Source organism: Acartia tonsa, chromosome 4 (assembly GCF_053477335.1).
Source record: "Acartia tonsa isolate MP-2025a chromosome 4, ASM5347733v1, whole genome shotgun sequence".
Lineage (NCBI taxonomy): Eukaryota > Metazoa > Arthropoda > Copepoda > Calanoida > Acartiidae > Acartia > Acartia tonsa.
Window position 1 is genome coordinate 57,960,296 of NC_137263.1, and position 18,827 is coordinate 57,979,122.

The following is an 18,827-nucleotide window of genomic DNA, read 5'->3' on the forward strand; positions in this document are numbered from 1 at the left end:
AGATTTGCTACCTCAAACCATCCCTTCAGTGTGACACAACCGCCGCCGTTTATGTGGTGTAGGGGGTACATGTCAGAAGCTATCGGGATAACTCTTTTTTTAGCCATTGATGTAAAAATTTCCGCTAGGTCCATGAGGGGGAAATTGTATAACAGTCTTGGGTGGCAGTCAGCACTCAGATCATCTGTCATAGCCTCGTATTTCACCGTTTGTTGTTTGTATCCATTTGTCTGCGTGTTTTTCTAGAGTCTACATCTGATTGGTCGTTGGCTAGAGAATCTTCTAGGGCTCTAAGTTGGGACAACGGCATAGTAATTTTTCCTATATCGTCAAAAGCCTTGGCGATCCTTCCAGCGTTGGGGAACACCGCCATTAGGCTCTCCTTGGGTATTGGGGTGTTGAGGATGTCATTGATGTTGGAACTGTCTCTTATCTTACAATGCACAACTACGTTTCGCCACTGATCTTCGGGTGTGAGTGTCATGAAGTTTGCCGGCATTTTATATCCATTTATGCGGATTAGACCTGTTAAAAAACCAGTTTGATTTAGGTTGAGAGAAAAACAAGGGGAACATAATAAGTCTTATTATTGTTCATTTATTCATTTTGGCATTTCCCGACTTATTTAATCAAGTTATTATACATTAGAGTCTACGCCTCCTAGAAGCCTCTAGGAGCAGTTTAAATGGAAGAAAAGAAGTCTACCCCCTCCCATTTCTAATTTAAAAATTCTTGTTTTCTTTAAAAGTTAAAATTTATTTTTAATAAGAAAAAGTTCCCTAGACCTATTAGAGGCCTCGCTGTAAAGGAGAACCGTATCGGTCATATGGTTCGCCCGATCTTTTGCGACAGACAAAGAAAGCCTTACTACTTTATAAAATAGGGTAGGAGTTTATAAACCTGAATTTACAACCCCTTGTAAAACCAACCCAAAACAATGAAATCTGTGTGAGTTAAATTGTTTTCCTATTTCTTATGAAAAGAGGGAAGGAGAAAATGAGAAGAAAAAAAAAAAATACAATTTCCTACCAGGTAAATCAAACAAGTTCCTGTGTTAGAAGCTGTGAAATCAATGTTTCTGGTTATGTGGTCGTCGATGTTGGGATCTAACTCCTTCAGAATTTCTCTTGTAGGTGATGATCTACCCGAGTATGTTTCTTCATCACTGTCTCTTGCTGCCGAGAGCATGTTGGTGTAGCCGCCTGTTTTTGTTGTGGCGGGTGCACGGGTGTTGTGAGAACCCTCTTGGCGCATAAGATTTGTAGCCTCCTGTGTGGTTTTTGCTATTTCTTCTGCGCTCAGAGAGCTACTCGGCCATTTACCTAAAACAAAATTAGGTTAAAGCAAATATAAGTATTTTTAAAAACACAAAATGTTTCATTTTCTTATAAATGAAATAGTGATATTAAGAACCAACTTGTTGAAAATAATATAAAGACTGGCCATACTCAATTTTTCCCTAATCTTGTATTATTTCAGGTATTTATTCAAATGGTCACTTTAATGATGTTTCCTATCAGACATGTAAGGTTCCATATTTACTAGGTGGTTGAATTCTAGTAATTTTAAAATTCGCGCCCCCCCCCCCCCCCAACCTAGTCCCAAGTTAAGACAGACAGTTGCTAGTTTAGTTACCCAGTCTAGATGTCGAATTATACTTTACATTTAATGTTGCTGTACTCTGGTTGGACATCAATGACCCCACCCTGTATCAATTATTAGTAGTGGGGAGGGGAGGGTAGGGTGGGGGGAGGGGGAAGTTTGTCCACTTTTTCTTATACCTTAGATCGCGTTTCCCAAAAGAGTAGCCACTACTTTCCGATGGGTCGTCTTACGGCCTATTCCCATGTGTCTTGTATAGTGGCGATAGGCTTCTGAGTGCCAGTCACCCTGCACGGTTATTTCCTCCTCAGAGAAAACTGTGGGGTGAGCTGACATTAAACTCGGTATCGCTGCCCTGAAGGAGTGACAACTAATGGATCCTAGGCAGGGGTCAATGTAGGTGTACAGCAGCTTCTTGAGCATGTGGTTCATGTTTGCCATTGACATAGTCTTACCATCGGCCATCATAAACACAGGATTCTTGGGGTTGTGCCTGCCCATTTTCCTCTGCATTTTGGCAAGCAGTAATAGGTTCGAAATCGGACAGTAGAGGGGCAAGGGGAAGTTGAACACGTCACACACTACTCCATTTTCTTTCTTGGCGTGTTTGGGGTGAGCCAGGTAGATGATGATCTCCCTGTTGCTTTTAAATTGCACCTTCTCCCAAGTCAAAAGCCTTTCACTATTTGTGTCGAGGGCATCCTTCAGTAGATCTCCCATCCTGCAGCTTGAGAAGAATCCCAATGTGGCGCATGCTAAGTAATTCTGGGCGTTTATAGGTAACATGTTCTCATTAGCCAAACCTTCAGCAAATAACTTTAATAGGGGATAGGTGAAGGCTCTTCTGTTTTGGGAGTCTTGTTCCATAGCTTTGTATTGGTTTTCATAACCCATAAGTAGATATCTTAATGTTGTGGACTTGAAGTTTTCCATGGAATGTTCGGTGATTGCGTGGAAACATTTCAGCGCCGTTAAGTACTGTCTAATGGTTGATGGTGCTACATTACGTATCTTGAACATGAAAATTGTGAAACGTATGAGATCCTCCTTGGATATCGGAAATATTGTCATGCTATTCCTAGACACGTTCTTGTATTTGCGGAACATGTTGAGCGCTGTCTTGTATGTGCTCCAAGTGCTTGTGGCCAGAGAGGTGGCTATACCATCCGCGATGTAGGCAGGAATATTGAGCCCTATTTGGGATAAATTATATTTAGGACCCCACTTGGACACCCTATGCGTACCTGTGAGTGGGTCTAGTGTCTCCTCGTGTTTTCTTTTGCCGGGTCTGACCATTTTGGGGAACCTAAAATAAAACATGTTTATTCTATATTGATTAATACTTTGTATTAACGTCATAGTTACTAGTGTTGACAAATCTAAATGTTGGAGTTAAATTGTTGTAAAGAGAAAAGAAAGGCTAAAAAAAAGGCCTTCGAACTTTGTGGGGTGGGTAATTGTGAACACACATCATTTAGATTTGTTTTATCTTACCCTAGTCCACATATGACTAGGTAGATATTATGACGTAGATTAAATTATAGTGGGAGCCCCAGAATTTTTACATTTTTTATTTATATAATGCACGCTTTCAAGAATCCCCCCCCCCCTTTTTACCCTTTCAATCCCAACCTGACCCTTACCTATTGAAAATTTACAAATGTTTGTTTTATTTTTATAAGACTGAAGTTCCTTTAAATAGATTCAATATAAAAGATTTTCCTTAGACTTCCTCCCTTTTATTTGTAATAATATTTTATAGTCTATCTTAATCCCTAAACTTCCCTTTTGTTCTTGGATGCATTATATAATAAATATTTGTCAGTGACCTGACTAGTCAATATAAAAGAGTTCTTGTTTACCTGCAGGTGTTTTTGTACAAGGTCTTCTCTTTCAACTTCGGTTTCAGCTCTTGTGCAGAAAAATTTGTGTGGCGCTGAACTTGTGTCATGATCCCAGGCATAACTCTTAAGACATACTTTTCATATGTCGGCATCGTTATTTGGCTGTGCGTAAAGAGTACAGGATAGAAAGGCAATGGATATCCATGTGTTTCAATCGGTGGCGCCAATTCTAATGTCTTGACCTCAATCGAGGTGACATGAACAGTTGGAACATTTCCTTTAAGCCACAGGGATGTCATGGTTTTCCTGCTAAGGTTTACTGCCCTTACTTTAATTACCGGTTGCCCGTTGTCCTCGAACCCAACTTCATATCTGAACGAGATATTTTGATCCATTCTCTCATGAAATGCTATCTGTCGCTCGGCAGTGAAGGGTATGTCAGCCAGGCTCGTCTTGTCTTTACAAATGATAGTCTTGTTAAAGAGCTTCTGTTCTAAATCGAACCATTCCGAATACCACTTGTTCTGGAGGAAGTTGACATTTTTAGCCGCCAACCTGGTGTAAAATACACAGTTGGTAAATCCTATCATATCTTGACCCAAAATTAAAGCTGGATCCAACAACAGTTCACGAGGTTCTTCACCAAAAACAATGAGGTCAAACATTCCATCAGGGTTGGTGGTATTTATCTTCATGATCAGAAGCCAGTCATTTGGCTGATGAAACGGAGCTTGATAATCAAAGTAGTCGCTGTCTACCAGCCTCCAGATCTTGTCGAAACTGAAAAAAAAATACCATTGTTAATGGAAAGAATACAATTTGACAAATATTTTATTACTTCCTTAGTATGGGTTCGAAACTGATTTATATCTGCTGGATTAAATTCAGTCGCCCTCCATACTGAAAAAGGTCCCCTACTTATAGAACTTTATATTATAGACAATTACATTAACAAAAAAAAGAAGAAAAACCTCTACCTTTATCTTATTTTATCTTATATCAATAATATTTTAAACAGATTAAGTATTACATCATATTATCGCCGAAATTTTCTTAATAATAAAAGTACAAGAAATTACATAAAAGGATTATTTTTTTATTTTTAAAATCGATTGTATTGAGGGGTGAAAAGGAATTAGATGTCGGACGAATTTTCGGCAAAGATAACCTAGGTAAATTTGAGAAGTTAAAAGTAAAAATTTTTTATGTAATGGAAATATAAGGATAAATTTCTCCATTTCGAGGTCCTTGGATTGCCAAATTTTGATTAGTTAGTCAATTTATAACAGTGTCCCTAAGGATATCATCCGTTAAAATCATTATAATCAATAATAGGTATTTATCCAGATTTATAGCCTAAATATAACTTAAATCCCAAAGGGTAATTTCAGTTACAGCTAAAATCCAAATGGATGTTCATGCTGATTGATAGATCAATACATAATTAATCGTATCCTTAAGGATAACATCAGTTAAAACTATTACCATTAGTAATAGATATTTATTTATAGCCTAAATATAACCTAATCCCTAAGGATAATTTCGGTTACAGCTATAAAATCCAAGGTGGATATTCATCCAGATTTACAGCCTAAATATAACCTAATCCCTAAGGATAATTTCGGTTACAGCTATAAAATCCAAGGTGGATATTCATCCAGATTTATAGCCTAAATATAACCTAATCCCTAAGGATAATTTCGGTTACAGCTATAAATCCACAATGGATGTTCATATTGGTTAAAAGTCCTATATATAACTGTGTCCCAGAGGACATCCATAGTTACGAACTATAACCAATAACATTACTTCATACACATATAGTTTGATTATAATTGTACCTTCATGGTATTCTCAGTTATAAACTATGTATGAAGATTGTCAACTCATGTCCTACTACAATTACTACAACCAAAATTTCCAGACCTTTAATTCAATTTTCCAAGACTATTATCTGACCCAATAGTTATCAACCCAGATTGCTATTCACGTACCAAAAGCTGGTCTCAAATGTTATCAGTATTACTATTTTAAGTTAATCAATCATGGCTTCATAAGGGGGTTAACCCCCTTATCCAATAGTGTCTATGTCCTCGCCCCTGAATATATTTAAATATTGGTCTTATCTGACATGAGTTGACAAATATTAAGTTCATGTTGGCGGCTAAAAGCCGAAAAGTTTTGTGGCAAGCCACTAATTCTTAATGTCTTAAAAGGTCCTATTAATACTTACATTTCGCCGCTGTCATCTCTTCTTTCATAGTTGATCCGCCAGTTAAAACCGCCGTCACCTTCGTCCGACATCTTAAACTCGATTCTTTCAAAATTCCTTATATAGAATAAGAAAATAAAGTCTGAAATGGATAAATATATATCAATAAATTGCTTAAATTGCAAAATTCTGTATATTTACATTTTAGTTAGATGATCACAAGTAAAACCCAGGTATTCCCCCTTCGGATTGAAACGACCACGTGGTCTTATCCAAACCAGCCAGTATTTATAATCTTAATTTCATTGTGAACAATAAAAGTTAAGTGTAATAACAATAACAAACATTTAATTCAAAAGTAGATGTTTATAAACAATGCTCAAATGCCGCATTTTATGCGGACTTTTAAATGTCGTCTTTGATTGAACATAAATTATCTTAAAAATTCCCTTTGCATTTTTTAAATAAAAAGAATAATAAATCCAAATATTATTTATAGTCTAATTTCAAAGTTGTATTAAAAGTATAAACAGCTGAAGAAATTGATTTGTCTGCATAAAATATGAAATTTTTATCAAAAAATAAATTATTTTTCTGGGGAAAATATGTTCTAGAATATTTTGACCAAACGATTTTTGAAAGACGACATTTTGTAATAAATAGTGAGTGCGGCATTCGTACAATGTAAATAAACATTGCATTTTTCAAAACAATTAAGATAACTTAACAGCTATATATAGAAAATGTAATGTCTATTTTCTATAACTAATAAATCATAATTTATGGTTAGACACATATATCAGGAAGAAAAATCTAATTTTAGATTTTTTTTTAACATCAAAAATATTTTTTTCATTCTTTGTGAAAATTTTATCATTTTGGTTAATATTATTTTATATATTAAAACTTTTAGACACTAGCAGTGGCGTGCGAACCGAAGGGGGCATTTGGGGCATACCCCCCCCCTAGCGACCAAAACGCCCCCTCCTGACCCCCCCTAGCCACCGCCCCCCCTGCCCCCCCCCCCTAAAAGTTGAAAAATGCCCCATTTTGCCCCCCCCTGGTCAACAAAAATGCCCCTTTTTGCCCCCTACCCTACAAAAATCAAAACTATCCCAGTTTCCAAAAAAAAAGATCAAGAAATACTCAACAAAAAAAAATTTTGGCGCTTCGCGCCAAACAGACAGTTACTATTCATTTAACCTTACCAAATATTTAATTAGTGTAGAAATTAGGTTATAATCTTTTTTCACTGAACATAACAAACCAAGTAATAGGAAGTATTTTATTTTGTATAATATAAACTTTTTACCAAAGAAATTTTGTACATCTCCAATGATGATACACAAAATTACCCCTTATATAGATTACAATTAGTGGATGAAATGTATGGAAACTCGACTTAATTAACCAACCAATCAAAATTCCATTAAAGTCCCCAAAGTTGTTGAGCCAACGAATAAGAAAATTTCATATGAAATATTGGGGACTAGTGTAATAAATAGCCAAAAAACCCCTCCCTCCCTGCATATTTGAAGAAACAAATTTGCGCTTCGCGCCCTTCCAAATGGTTTCTGCTTTTTATCACATTGTATATTTTGTTTTTATTTCTATAAAAATGTTTGTAAACAACAAATATTTAATCAAAAAATTATTTTACATAAAAAAGAAATAGCGTTGATATTTATCTAAGCCTTGTTTAAATGAATAACTATATATATGATGTCATATTATTTTCAGGATAAGTTTATCATTTTTTTTTGTGTACATACCCTTACAAAAAGACATGTTTTTTTTATGGCAATTTTCATTAAAAACCCTTAAAACTAACTACACTCTATATTCCTAACTTGATAAAATACGCCACTCTTGTTGTCTTTAATTGATTTTAGTTCAAAGGGGGAGTAAATATTTTTAGGTGCGCTTCACGCACCGCCCTTACTTGGAAACACCACTTAATGAAAAATTAACAGAGTTTTAAAGTGCCATTTAAACTGTTTTTAACCTATTTTTTTATCATATATCAAAAATATACTATGACACCAGTAGAATCAGACTGCAGAGCCCAAATTTGAATTAAGTCCCCAATAAACTTTTTTGGGGGGATTTAAAAATCAATTTTATATGTTGCTGTGATCATTTTGATGGAAGCAAAAGCATTTTTTAGTTTGGGGTTAAATTGTTTCTTACAGAACAATTTGATGTGATTAAGATTATATCAATACAATAATAAAAACTCTACTCTGTTCGATGCAAATAATTTTTTTCTAAAACAATAATTTATATAGAGGAAATTTAACATTAAAATAAAACATATTATTCTGAAGTCTGAACCAATTAAAAGTCTTGTTTCATTTCAGTTTTTTTCAATTCAAAAAAGAGTGTTTTCACAAAGTGACTTATTTCCAATGTAGTTAAATAATTTTTATTTAATTAAAATGAAAAGAATGAAAACTATACACATAAAAGATACATGCTTTTTAAAAATATTTAAAAAAATAAGTTTGAATAATCTTATATTTTATCATATTTGTATATGTGACAAAAAAAAATTTGTTGTATTGCGTAAACGTTTGTTGTCATCTTTCACTATTTAACCCTTTACAGCCAATTTTTTGTGTTTTAAATAAGTGATGGAAAACAAGCACGATAAAGTTAATTCATTGATATATTGTAAAGAATTAAGTTTTTAATGAATTAATTTAGATGAAATCAAAAGGCCTAATTTTACTCTATACCAGAATACTATTTATATGAAGCAAAACACTCTAAAAGCTACGAATTTTACCCAAATAAAAAAAGACCTTTTGCTCTGATCAAAAAAGACCACAGCAACAGTAAAATTAATTTTTAAATCCCCTCAAAAAAGTTTATTGGGGACTTAATTCAAATTTAGGCTCTGCAGTTTAATTCTACTGGTGTCATAGTATATTTTTGATATATGTTTTAAAAATAGGTTAAAAACAGTTTAAAAAGGGTAGGATATGTTGATATAACTTTTTAGCTTCTCTATAATTCACTATGGCTGTCAGTACGTAATGGTAAGGGGGAAACATAGACGTCCAAGGGGGGGGGGGTAATGGGGCGATTATCCCCCCCAAACGATTTTGTAGGCACCCCCAAAATTTTTTTCATTTTACCCCCCCCCCCCCCCCATTTAAAATTTACTCCTACCCTAGGGATGCCGTAGGCACCCCCAACCATTTAGGAGGGGGTATTTACCCCCCCTAAACAATTTTTATTTTAGGGGGGGGTAAATACCCCCCCCAAAATAAAAAATCCTTAATATAAAAAATTTTTGCGCGCTTCGCGCACATTTTTAATACTAAATATTTAATAAAATTTAAATTACCCCCCCAAAAAATTTTACCCTGGGGATAAATTTTGGGGGGGGTAAACTAAATTTACCCCCCCTAACAGACTTCAGGGGGGGTAATTACCCCCCCCCCCCAAGCGAATTTTACCCCCCCCCAAATACGAATTACCCCCCCCCCCTCATTGGTACTCATTAACCAACCAAGGGTATGTAGATGCAGCTGATGCATGCATGAGCCAGGAAGAAATCTTCCAGTCAGTCCCTTGAGTCACAAGCCTCAAATACACATCTTAATAATAATATTGTTTTTCAGACAGAATATAAAATGAAATTAGACTCAAGATTGCAAAGCTAAAGTCAATTGAAACATAAGGAGGAAAAAATCTTCAATTTTGAGTTCAGAAAAAAGTAGGTAAGTTAGTTTATAACAAGTACAGTGATAAATTTGAGTAAGTGTTTGAAATTGGTTATGTATTATCAAAATACTATACTTGTACATTGTACATTGTGACGAACATGTGACCATATATAAATAAGATATGGATATAAGGAGTAGAGTTTTGATACTTTTTCTACAAAGTCATAATATTGAAAAGTTCTTGAAATACCCTAGACTCTCATCTGGGGTATATTTTCTTTTTACATAAATTGTTTTTATTGAGAGTTAATATTATTCCAGGTGCAAGAGTTATTCCACCATGAACAATTGTCATATCTGCTGCAAGTAATTCTCTCAAAAGAGTTATTTAAAAATACATATGAGAATACATAAAGGACATCATTTAAATGTAAATTATGTGAAAAAGCATTTACAAAAAGCAGTGATTTAACAATGCACATGAGAATTCATACAGGCGATAAGCCATTCAAATGTTATTTGTGTGAAAAAGCTTTCACACGACCAAGTACATTTACTTTACATGAAAGGATCCATACAGGAGAAAGGCCTTTCCAATGTAATACATGTTAAAAAGCTTTCCATACAAATAGTGAGTTAACTGTCCATAAAAGAATTTACACAGGTGATAAGCCATACTCATGTGATTTATGCCAGAAATCTTATTACTCAAACTTAGAACTGACACAACATAAAAAATCAGCTGGACATCTTCTTAATTTAGAATTAACAGTTCCACCTTCTGCTTCTACCAGTTTTGTTGATTGTGTTGAAGCTGATGTAAAACTTGAGATAAAAAAAGAAGAAACTCCTGATGAGGATCCTGGGTGTATCAACATAGAGGCTGAGAGTGTGGAAGTAATTATAAAAGAGAAAGAAGGAATTGAGAGTAAAGAATTTGTTTAATTAGATAAAAATAAAAATGTTTGATAAATTAATGAACCAAGTTTGTGAATTTGTTGTAAATGTCTTTTAACAAGTGCTTAATTATGTTTTTATTTAAGATTTGAAAAATGTGTATACAGCATGACCCTCAAAAAGTGTTTTTAAGCATCTGCAGCCCTTATTTCTCAATGAATTATTAAAAAATGCATATGTCCTTGTTCTCCATAGTATTCCACGTAAGTAGATATAAAAATATTTTTTTTACCTCCATTAACACCGGAGATTTTTAGAGCTAAAGTTTTGAAAAAGTGACTGAGAAAAAGAATTTTTTTTTGTTTCTCTTATTTTTTGGATGGTTATATTATGTTTTTCTGGCAACTGAATAATGAGACACAAAGAAAAACAAGTAACTAATTATTTCTTTTTTATTCCACCAAAAAATATAAATTTTTAATGGCAAAAAATACTACTGAATGAATTGATTATTTGCAAATTTTAGGTTATTTATTAACCCTTATTTATAGAAAAGGATTAATTATGACAGTTGCTCCGCCTACTTTTCTGACATCTCAATTATTTAATAGGGGGTAAATTAAGCTTTTTAGACTAAAAAATCATTATGTTTATTTTTATTTTCTTTATAACTTTTTTGTTATTAAAGTTAGGATTGTGAAACAAAAACAATTTTCCTGCTATATTCATAGAGATTTATTTGGTTTTTTAATCTTAAACAATTTTGCCTAATAAGTAAGTTTTTCAAAATATCATTAAACTAAAAAGACTCAAAAAATATGTGTAAAAAAATGCTTTTTACTAAAAAACTAAATTTTTTATTTCATTTTTGTATAAAGTTTCTGCTAGTAACAAAAATAAAAGGATTTCTAGCTTAATTTTGCTAAAAAAGTCGTTTCATGTTAAAAGTTACTTTTTCCTCAGTCACTTTTTCAAAACTTTAGCACTAAAAATCTCCGGTGTTAATGGAGGTAAAAAAAATATTTTTATATCTACTTACGTGGAATACTATAGAGAACAAGGACATATGCATTTTTTAATAATTCATTGAGAAATAAGGGCTGCAGATGCTTAAAAATACTTTTTTGAGGGTCATGCTGTATAATATTACTTCTCCAAAAACAAATTTAAAGTTAATTAAAATCATAATTCATCGAAAAAAAAACTTTGTAAATTTTATATATTACTTTGTTTGCTTTATTGTTTATTGTTTAAGCATAAATCTGCGTTGCCCCAGCCTTGTGGGGCTACCATGTACATATCCAATATACCCTCACCTAAGTTTGACTTTGATTTAAATTGTAAAAATTAATTATATTTCAACTAAATCGTGTAGATACTGTTTAAAAAATTTTTCTGTCCTCTCTGCAAATGTATATTTATCTTCTTTAAATTTTTAATTATTTCTCATTTTCTTATTTTAGATCTTCTTTTTAGAATTCTGTTACTTATAAAGTAATTTTTATATTTATTTTCAGACTGAATATAAAATGTATTGAGGCTTAAGACCATAAAACTGAATTTAATAGAAACATAAAAGGAAAAAGAAAACTGAAGTAAGTTTTATCTTAGCAAATTGAAGTAAGTAAATGTCTGTCTGTCCATATAAAAGCCTTTGCTAACCACTGAGAATAATTCAGTTATCTTTTAATGAATCTTAATATAAGTCTATATATATATTTTTTACTTTTAATTGGAGTGTAGTATGGATCTTTAATGGTAAAAGGCCACAAGAAAATATACGATTTTTATTCTTTTTATTTAAGAAAAGAAAGGTTTCCATGAAGTGTCAAATTGAGATCAGAACCCCCCCCCCTTCTTCTTTATTGTGTGGATGTTTTTATGTGTTTGTGTTTTACTTTGGGTTAGGCTAGGTTATATTGGGTACAGGGTAGCATGATTCAAGAAAAAAACTCAATATCTCGTAATCTATAATACAAAGTAGAACGATGTCTGTCTGTCCGTCTGTCCGTCTGTCTGTCTGTCCGTCTGTCTGTCTGTCCCTTAAGATCTCGGTAACCACTGAACCAATCGGATTCTACTCTTCAGGGTATCTACCTATTGGTCCTGTGGTGGTTTTATGCTATTTTCTTGGGGGTTGGGACACCCCCAACCCACCCAAAAACCAAAAAATCCCCCCCCATTTTTTTTTTTTTTTTTTTTTTTTGAAGGAGATTTCCATGGTCCTTTACGATTTTCGCCATAATTTTTTTTTATCACCTCTTGGGGCAAAGCCCCTAGAGGCTAGGGGCGAAGCCGCTAGTTTTTTAAAAAAGTAGATGGGAGTTTCAGAGTGCAAAGTAAGAATTAATTTGATTGATCATTCAAAGATACAATAATAAAGATTTATTATATTCCTTCAACTCAAGAATTGCCTAAAATAAATGTTTATCTCAGGTGCAAGAACAAATAAAAATCCATCATGAACAAGTGTCATATCTGCTACAAGGAATTCTCTACAAAGGGTAATTTAACATTGCACATGAGGATCCATACAGGAGAAAAACCATATTCTTGTGATATATGCGAAAAAGCTTTCCGTACGAATGGACATTTAACTGGTCATAAGATGATCCATACAGGAGAAAAGCCATACTCTTGTGATACATGTAATAAGGCTTTCTCAAAACAAAGTGTATTAGCTGAACATAGGAGGATTCATACAGGAGAGAAACCATACTCCTGTGAATTATGCAAGAAATCTTTTAATGATAGATCGAACTTGACAAGACACCTTAAATCTGCTGGACATCTAAATAAGTTAGAATCTACTAAGGATTTAGTTCCACTTTCTACATCTAACAGTTTTTGTGGTGAAGCTAACATCAAACTAGAGAAGGAAGTAGAAGAAACTCTTGATGAAGATCTTATCTTTATAAAGATAGAGGCTGAAAGTGTGGAAGTAATTATAGAAGAGGAAGAATTTGTTTAAGTAGATAAACATAAAAATGTTTGATAAATGAATGAACCTAGTTTTCGAATTTGTTATAAATGTCTTTTAGCTTGTATGTTTATGTTTGTATTTAAGATTTTAAAAATGTGTAAATGATATTACTTTTCCAAAAACAATTTCAAAGAAAAAAACATAATTATTTGAGGAAAATGTTATTTGTATAAATTTTAAAAATGTGTAAATAGGTAGTTTGTCATATATTTTGTTTGCTTTATTGTTTAAACATGAACCTGTGTCGTCCTAACCTTACAGCGCTACCTTGTACACAACCAATTTACTATAACCTAAGTTTAAGGAATACTAATTGATAAAAAAATGTAATTTTTTTCTGTCCTTCTCTTGAACACCAAATCTTTAATAACTTCTTTAATTTTTATTATCCAATTTATTTCTCATTTTGTTCTTGATTTAGAATTGTGTTACATGTATAATTATTATCATATTTATTTTCAGACTGAATATAAAATGAATTGAGACTCTAAGATTATAAAAAGAAAGAAAACACGAGTAATTTGAGTTTAGCAAAGTAAAGTAATTTTCTTTTCTATATACCTAACAAATATTATGCAGCAGAATATTTATATTAAAGTTGTAGATGTCTGTCTGTCTGTAATAAAAGTGAATTAGTTTATTTTAATATTAATTTTATTTTTTTTGAATAGTGAATTATTATTTAAAGAAAACATTTTGGTTTTGGGATGGTTTTTTCTATAGTATGTATTTCAAATTAAAGCTAAAGATAGGAATTGAATAAAACATTAAAAGTAGATCGGGTAATAATACTATAATCATGTACATGTAAGAGGATAGAGGAGAGAGTTGGGTAAGAATTAGATGTTATAAGAGGAGAGTTTTCATATAGTACATCTGGAATACTTTTACCTACGAAGTAACGGATACACCCTACAAATAGATTAACTATATTAGATAAGAAACATATATAAAGAGATAGTTCTTTCTCATAGTGACAGATGTAAGGTTACTCCAAACATAACAGGGTGGACTGAAAAAAAACTGCTTTTTCCGGTAAATGGAAACAACCAGAAGGAAATGAAAAAAGTAATAATAGGTTCATATTTTCTATAAAAATGTATAACAGATTTAAGGCATTTTTACATCTCTAAAAATGTGGCTGTACTGTTAAATACATATAGGGTAACAATGTCTGAACCTATATCTGTGATAACAATAAGATTCAATTAAATTATTTATTACAAGTCAGTCACTCTTTATTTCGTTCAATATGTTAAAAAATAAGCAAGTTATTAGTGCGTTTTATTGAATTAAAAAGAATGAATACTAAGAATCAAAATTCAAGCAAAGAGAAAATTGATTTGTTGCTGTCAATAAAGTCATTTTAAATTTTTAATTTCATTATTAGAATATTTCGTTGACCATGCTATGGACACATAATTATTTTTTTCTCACTTCTACTGGAATTTTGGTCCACCCTGCATGACTCATGATTTTCAATTATACAGAAGTATTACATTAAATATCAATTTATTCCAGGTGCAAGAACAATTAAGAATTCACCATGAACAATTGTCATATCTGCCCCAAGAAATTATCTAGCAAGGGCAATTTAACAAGACATATGAGAATTCATACAGGTGAGAAACCATTTAAATGTGTTTTTTGTGAAAAAGTATTTACACTACAACAACATTTGGTAAGTCATAAGAGGATTCATACAGGTGATAAGCCTTTCAAATGTGATTTATGTGAAAAGGCTTTCTCACAACAAATTGTATTAACTGCCCATAAGAGGATCCATACAGGAGAGAAGCCTTACTCTTGTGATACATGTGACAAAGCTTTCCGTTCTAGTAGTGAGTTAAAAGTCCACAAGAGGATTCATACAGGAGAGAAGCCATACTCTTGTGAATTCTGCCAGAAATCTTATAAAACTAGAACACAATTGACAATCTATAATACAAAGTAGCTTGATGTCTGTCCGTCTGTCCGTCTGTCCGTCTGTCTGTCCCTTAAGATCTCGGTAACCACTGAACCGATTGGATTCTACTCTTCAGGGTATATTTCTATTGGTCCTGTGGTGGTTTTAAGCTATTTTCTTGGGGGGTGGGACACCCCCAACCCCCCCAAAAACAAGAAAATCCCCCCCCCATTTTTTTTTTTTTTTTTTTGCTGAAGATTTCTTTTAGGTTTTGTAGAAGATTTCCTAGGTTCTTTAGGTTTTGCAGAAGATTTCCTAGGTTCTTTAGGTTTTGCAGAAGATTTCCTAGGTTCTTTAGGTTTTGTAGAAGATTTCCTAGGTTCTTTAGGTTTTGTAGAAGATTTCCTTGGTCCTTTAACGAATTTCGCCTTAATTTTTTTAATCACCTCTTGGGGCAAAGCCCCTAGAGGCTAGGGGCGAAGCCGCTAGTCTATAATACAAAGTAGCTTGATGTCTGTCCGTCTGTCCGTCTGTCTGTCTGTCTGTCCCTTAAGATCTCGGTAACCACTGAACCGATTGGATTCTACTCTTCAGGGTATATACCTATTGGTCCTGTGGTGGTTTTAAGCTATTTTCTTGGGGGTGGGACACCCCCAACCCCCCCAAAAACAAAAAAAATCCCCCCCATTTTTTTTTTGTTTTTTTTTTGTAAGAAATCCTATGTGGAAGATTTCCTTTGTGGAATATTTTTTTTTACAAATTTCACCTTACACTTTTTTTACCATCTCTTGGGGCAAAGCCCCTAGAGGCTAGGGGCGAAGCCGCTAGTCTATAATACAAAGTAGAACAATGTCTGTCTGTCCGTCTGTCCGTCTGACCGTCTGTCCGTCCGTCTGTCTGTCTGTCCCTTAAGATCTCGGTAACCACTGAACCGATCGGATTCTACTCTTCAGGGTATCTACCTATTGGTCCTGTGGTGGTTTTAAGCTATTTTCTCGGGGGGTGGGACACCCCCAACCCCCCCAAAAACCAAAAAATCCCCCCCCATTTTTTTTTTTTTTTTTTTTTTTTTTTTTTTTGAAGGAGTTTCCATGGTCCTTTATGGTCTCTCGCAATAATTTTTTTTTATCACCTCTTGGGCAAAGCCCCTAGAGGCTAGGGGCGAAGCCGCTATACATAATAAATCAGCTGGACATTTTAAGAAAAAAGAATCTACTAAAAATACAGTTCCACCTTCTGTTTCAACTAGTTTCTTTGATTGTGGTGAAGCTAATATTAAACTAGAGATAAAAGAAGAAAAAACTCTTGATGAGGATCCTCTCTCTATCAACATGAAGGCTGAGAATGTGGAAGTAATTATAAAAGAGGAAATAAAGGAAGAAGAAGGAATTGAGAGTGAAGAATTTGTTTAAGTAGATAAAATGCTTTATAAATGAATGAACCTAAATTGCGAATTTGTTGTGAATGTCTTAAAACAAGTGTTTAATTATGTTTGTTTTTAAGATTTGATTGATGTGCAAATAATATCACTTTTCCAAAAATTATTTAATTCATAATTCTTTGAAAAAATGTTATTTGTCAAAATTTGTAAATAGGTAGTATCTTATATATTTTGTTTGCTTTATTGTTTAAAATATCCTAACCTAAGTTTGAGGAATACTAATTGATATTACATTGTAAAACTTCTTTCATTTTTGTTATCCAATATATTTCTCATTTTTTTCTCATGATTATAATTGTGTTAAATTATATTTTTTTATTTTCAGACTGAATATAAAATGAATTGAAAATCTTAGATTATAAAAACAGAAAACGAGTTATTTTAACTAAGTAAAGTAAGTCAGTTTACTATATTATGAAATAAAAACTATCAAATAATTTTGGTCACCTATTATTCTAGCTGGCTAAGTTATCGAGCAGTTCATGTGGTTTAATTTTCAGTTACGCAGATAATTATATTATAATTGTGTATTTAATACCTGCAGGGTTAAAAAATGAATCATCATATATTACAAATATTATGTTGTAGAATCTCTGAAATTCTAGTGTTAAGATTTCCGGTAAAGAGGGGGGGGGGGGGGAGTGGATGTACGTGTTGATTTCATTAAGGGAGGAGTAGGTTGCGCTAAAAAAACCGTAAAGGTGTGAGTTTTAAGGCTTAAAAATAGCAGTAGAACGATAATATTCACTAAATATGTGTATTTCTTATTAAAAAAAACTATAGATAAAAATTTTTTTCAAAGTTAACATAAATACTCTACAAAACTTTAGAAAAGGGTGAAAGTGTAGCAACTCTATATTGGTGGTGAATCAAAAAGAAATATAACCTTAAAATGTTCTAATATTATAGAGGAAGGATTTTTGTCTGTCATTAAAAAAAGACTTTGTTAACCAATAAATAATTCAAATAACCTACCCTATTTAATTTTGTTTTTTGGTACAGCAAAGAACGTCAAAGCTTTCTTTATTTGTGAGAGGGGGTAAAAACTTTTGAAGCGGGGGTGGGGGGATCACCCCTTTACCTCCCCACCGCCCGCTGCGGACGTCCATGGGTTTCAGCTAAAAGTTATTGACAATATGACAACAAATTTTTATTTTATTATCTAGGTACATTTTGATTGAATAATATTTATTCCAGGTGCAAGAACAATTAAAAATTCATCATGTTGTCGTGTGATATTTGCCACAAGCAATTCTCCCACAAGAGCGTTTTAACAAGACATATGGGAATTCATACAGGCGAGAAGCCATTCTCCTGTGATACATGTGAAAAGACTTTCTTACAGCAATGTAAATTAACTGTCCATAAGAGAATCCATATGCTAGAGAAGTTATACTTTTGTGATACATGTAAAAAAGCTTTCCGTACAAATGGTAATTTAACTCGTCATAAGAGGATTCATACAGGTGAGAAGCCATACTCTTGTGAATTATGCCAGAAATCTTATAACTCTAGTTCAAACCTGACAACACATAACAAATCCGCTGGACATCTCAAGAAGTTAAAATCTACTAAGAATACAGTTCCAACTTCTGCTTCTACCAGTTTTGTTGATTGTGGTGAAGCTAATATCAAACTAGAGATAAAAGAAGAAGAAACTCTTGATGAGGATCCTCTCTCAATCAACATGGAGGCTGAGAATGTTGAAGAAACTATAAAAAAGGAAATAGAAGAAGAAATGGATAAAGATTCTCTTTCTTGTGAACAGAATCCTGATGAAGATTATATAAATAGTATTAACATTGTTGAACACAAGATTGAATATAATTAACTCTATTAAAGTAAATTAAATTGTTGTATATAAAAAGACAATGTATTCTTAAGTACTAAATTTTTTTTGATTTTTTACATTAAAAATACTTCAGGGGTGTATATTCTGCACAAGATTTATTTTTTCCCCTGCTACAAATTTTTTTATTTTTTCCCCCCCTAGATTTTTCTTAAAAAGTAGGGGGGAAAATAGAAAAATATTTAAAGAACTCTATATTTTATTTTTTTTATCCCTCCTACCACACATTTTTTTAGTTTTTTTTAACCAAGGAGGGGGGCGAAATGGAAAGAATGTTTTCAGTTTTCTTAATTTTTACATTTTTTTTCCCTCCAACCACTTTTTTTTTATTTCCCCCCCCCCCTGAGCAGGGGATCCCATGAAGAATATACACCCCTGAAATATTTTTTCTCTCTATTTATTTTCTTACATATTTTTAA

General features: G+C 32.9%; 2 protein-coding genes and 2 long non-coding RNA genes across 4 annotated transcripts; 3 read left to right on the plus strand and 1 right to left on the minus strand.

Annotated features, from left to right (window-relative positions):
- Window positions 1-1,182: 1,182 nt before the first annotated feature.
- On the minus strand, window positions 1,183-5,947 carry LOC145317925 (uncharacterized). Its single transcript, XM_080159213.1, has 4 exons — window positions 5,680-5,947; window positions 3,465-4,226; window positions 1,782-2,908; window positions 1,183-1,322 (listed from the first exon to the last, which is right to left on the minus strand). The coding sequence occupies exons 1-3, from the start codon at window positions 5,748-5,750 to the stop codon at window positions 1,783-1,785; spliced, it is 1,959 nt and encodes a 652-aa protein (XP_080015339.1). The 5' UTR covers window positions 5,751-5,947; the 3' UTR covers window positions 1,183-1,322; window position 1,782.
- A 5,797-nt stretch (window positions 5,948-11,744) lies between these two features.
- Window positions 11,745-13,675, plus strand: LOC145317933 (uncharacterized). Its single transcript, XR_013879163.1, has 2 exons — window positions 11,745-11,824; window positions 12,666-13,675. It is a non-coding gene; the product is annotated as an uncharacterized LOC145317933 (long non-coding RNA).
- On the plus strand, window positions 13,673-16,885 carry LOC145317934 (uncharacterized). The gene is made up of 2 exons (XR_013879164.1): window positions 13,673-13,747; window positions 14,734-16,885. It is a non-coding gene; the product is annotated as an uncharacterized LOC145317934 (long non-coding RNA).
- Window positions 16,883-18,780, plus strand: LOC145317932 (uncharacterized). The gene is made up of 2 exons (XM_080159217.1): window positions 16,883-16,953; window positions 17,757-18,780. Exon 2 carries the CDS (start codon window positions 17,782-17,784, stop codon window positions 18,388-18,390), a length of 609 nt encoding a protein of 202 aa, XP_080015343.1. The 5' UTR covers window positions 16,883-16,953; window positions 17,757-17,781; the 3' UTR covers window positions 18,391-18,780.
- The last annotated feature ends 47 nt before the right edge of the window (window positions 18,781-18,827 follow it).

Excerpts from the sequence above, each read along its gene's own strand:
- LOC145317932 (XM_080159217.1), top strand. The coding sequence starts at position 17,782 with ATGTTGTCGTGTGATATTTGCCACAAGCAATTCTCCCACAAGAGCGTT.
- LOC145317925 (XM_080159213.1), bottom strand. The coding sequence starts at position 5,750 with ATGTCGGACGAAGGTGACGGCGGTTTTAACTGGCGGATCAACTATGAA. Across the intron at positions 4,227-5,679 it reads AGAGATGACAGCGGCGAAAT|TTTCGACAAGATCTGGAGGC; the intron begins GTAAGTATTAAT and ends TTTTTTTTTCAG. Across the intron at positions 2,909-3,464 it reads TTGTACAAAAACACCTGCAG|GTTCCCCAAAATGGTCAGAC; the intron begins GTAAACAAGAAC and ends GTTTTATTTTAG.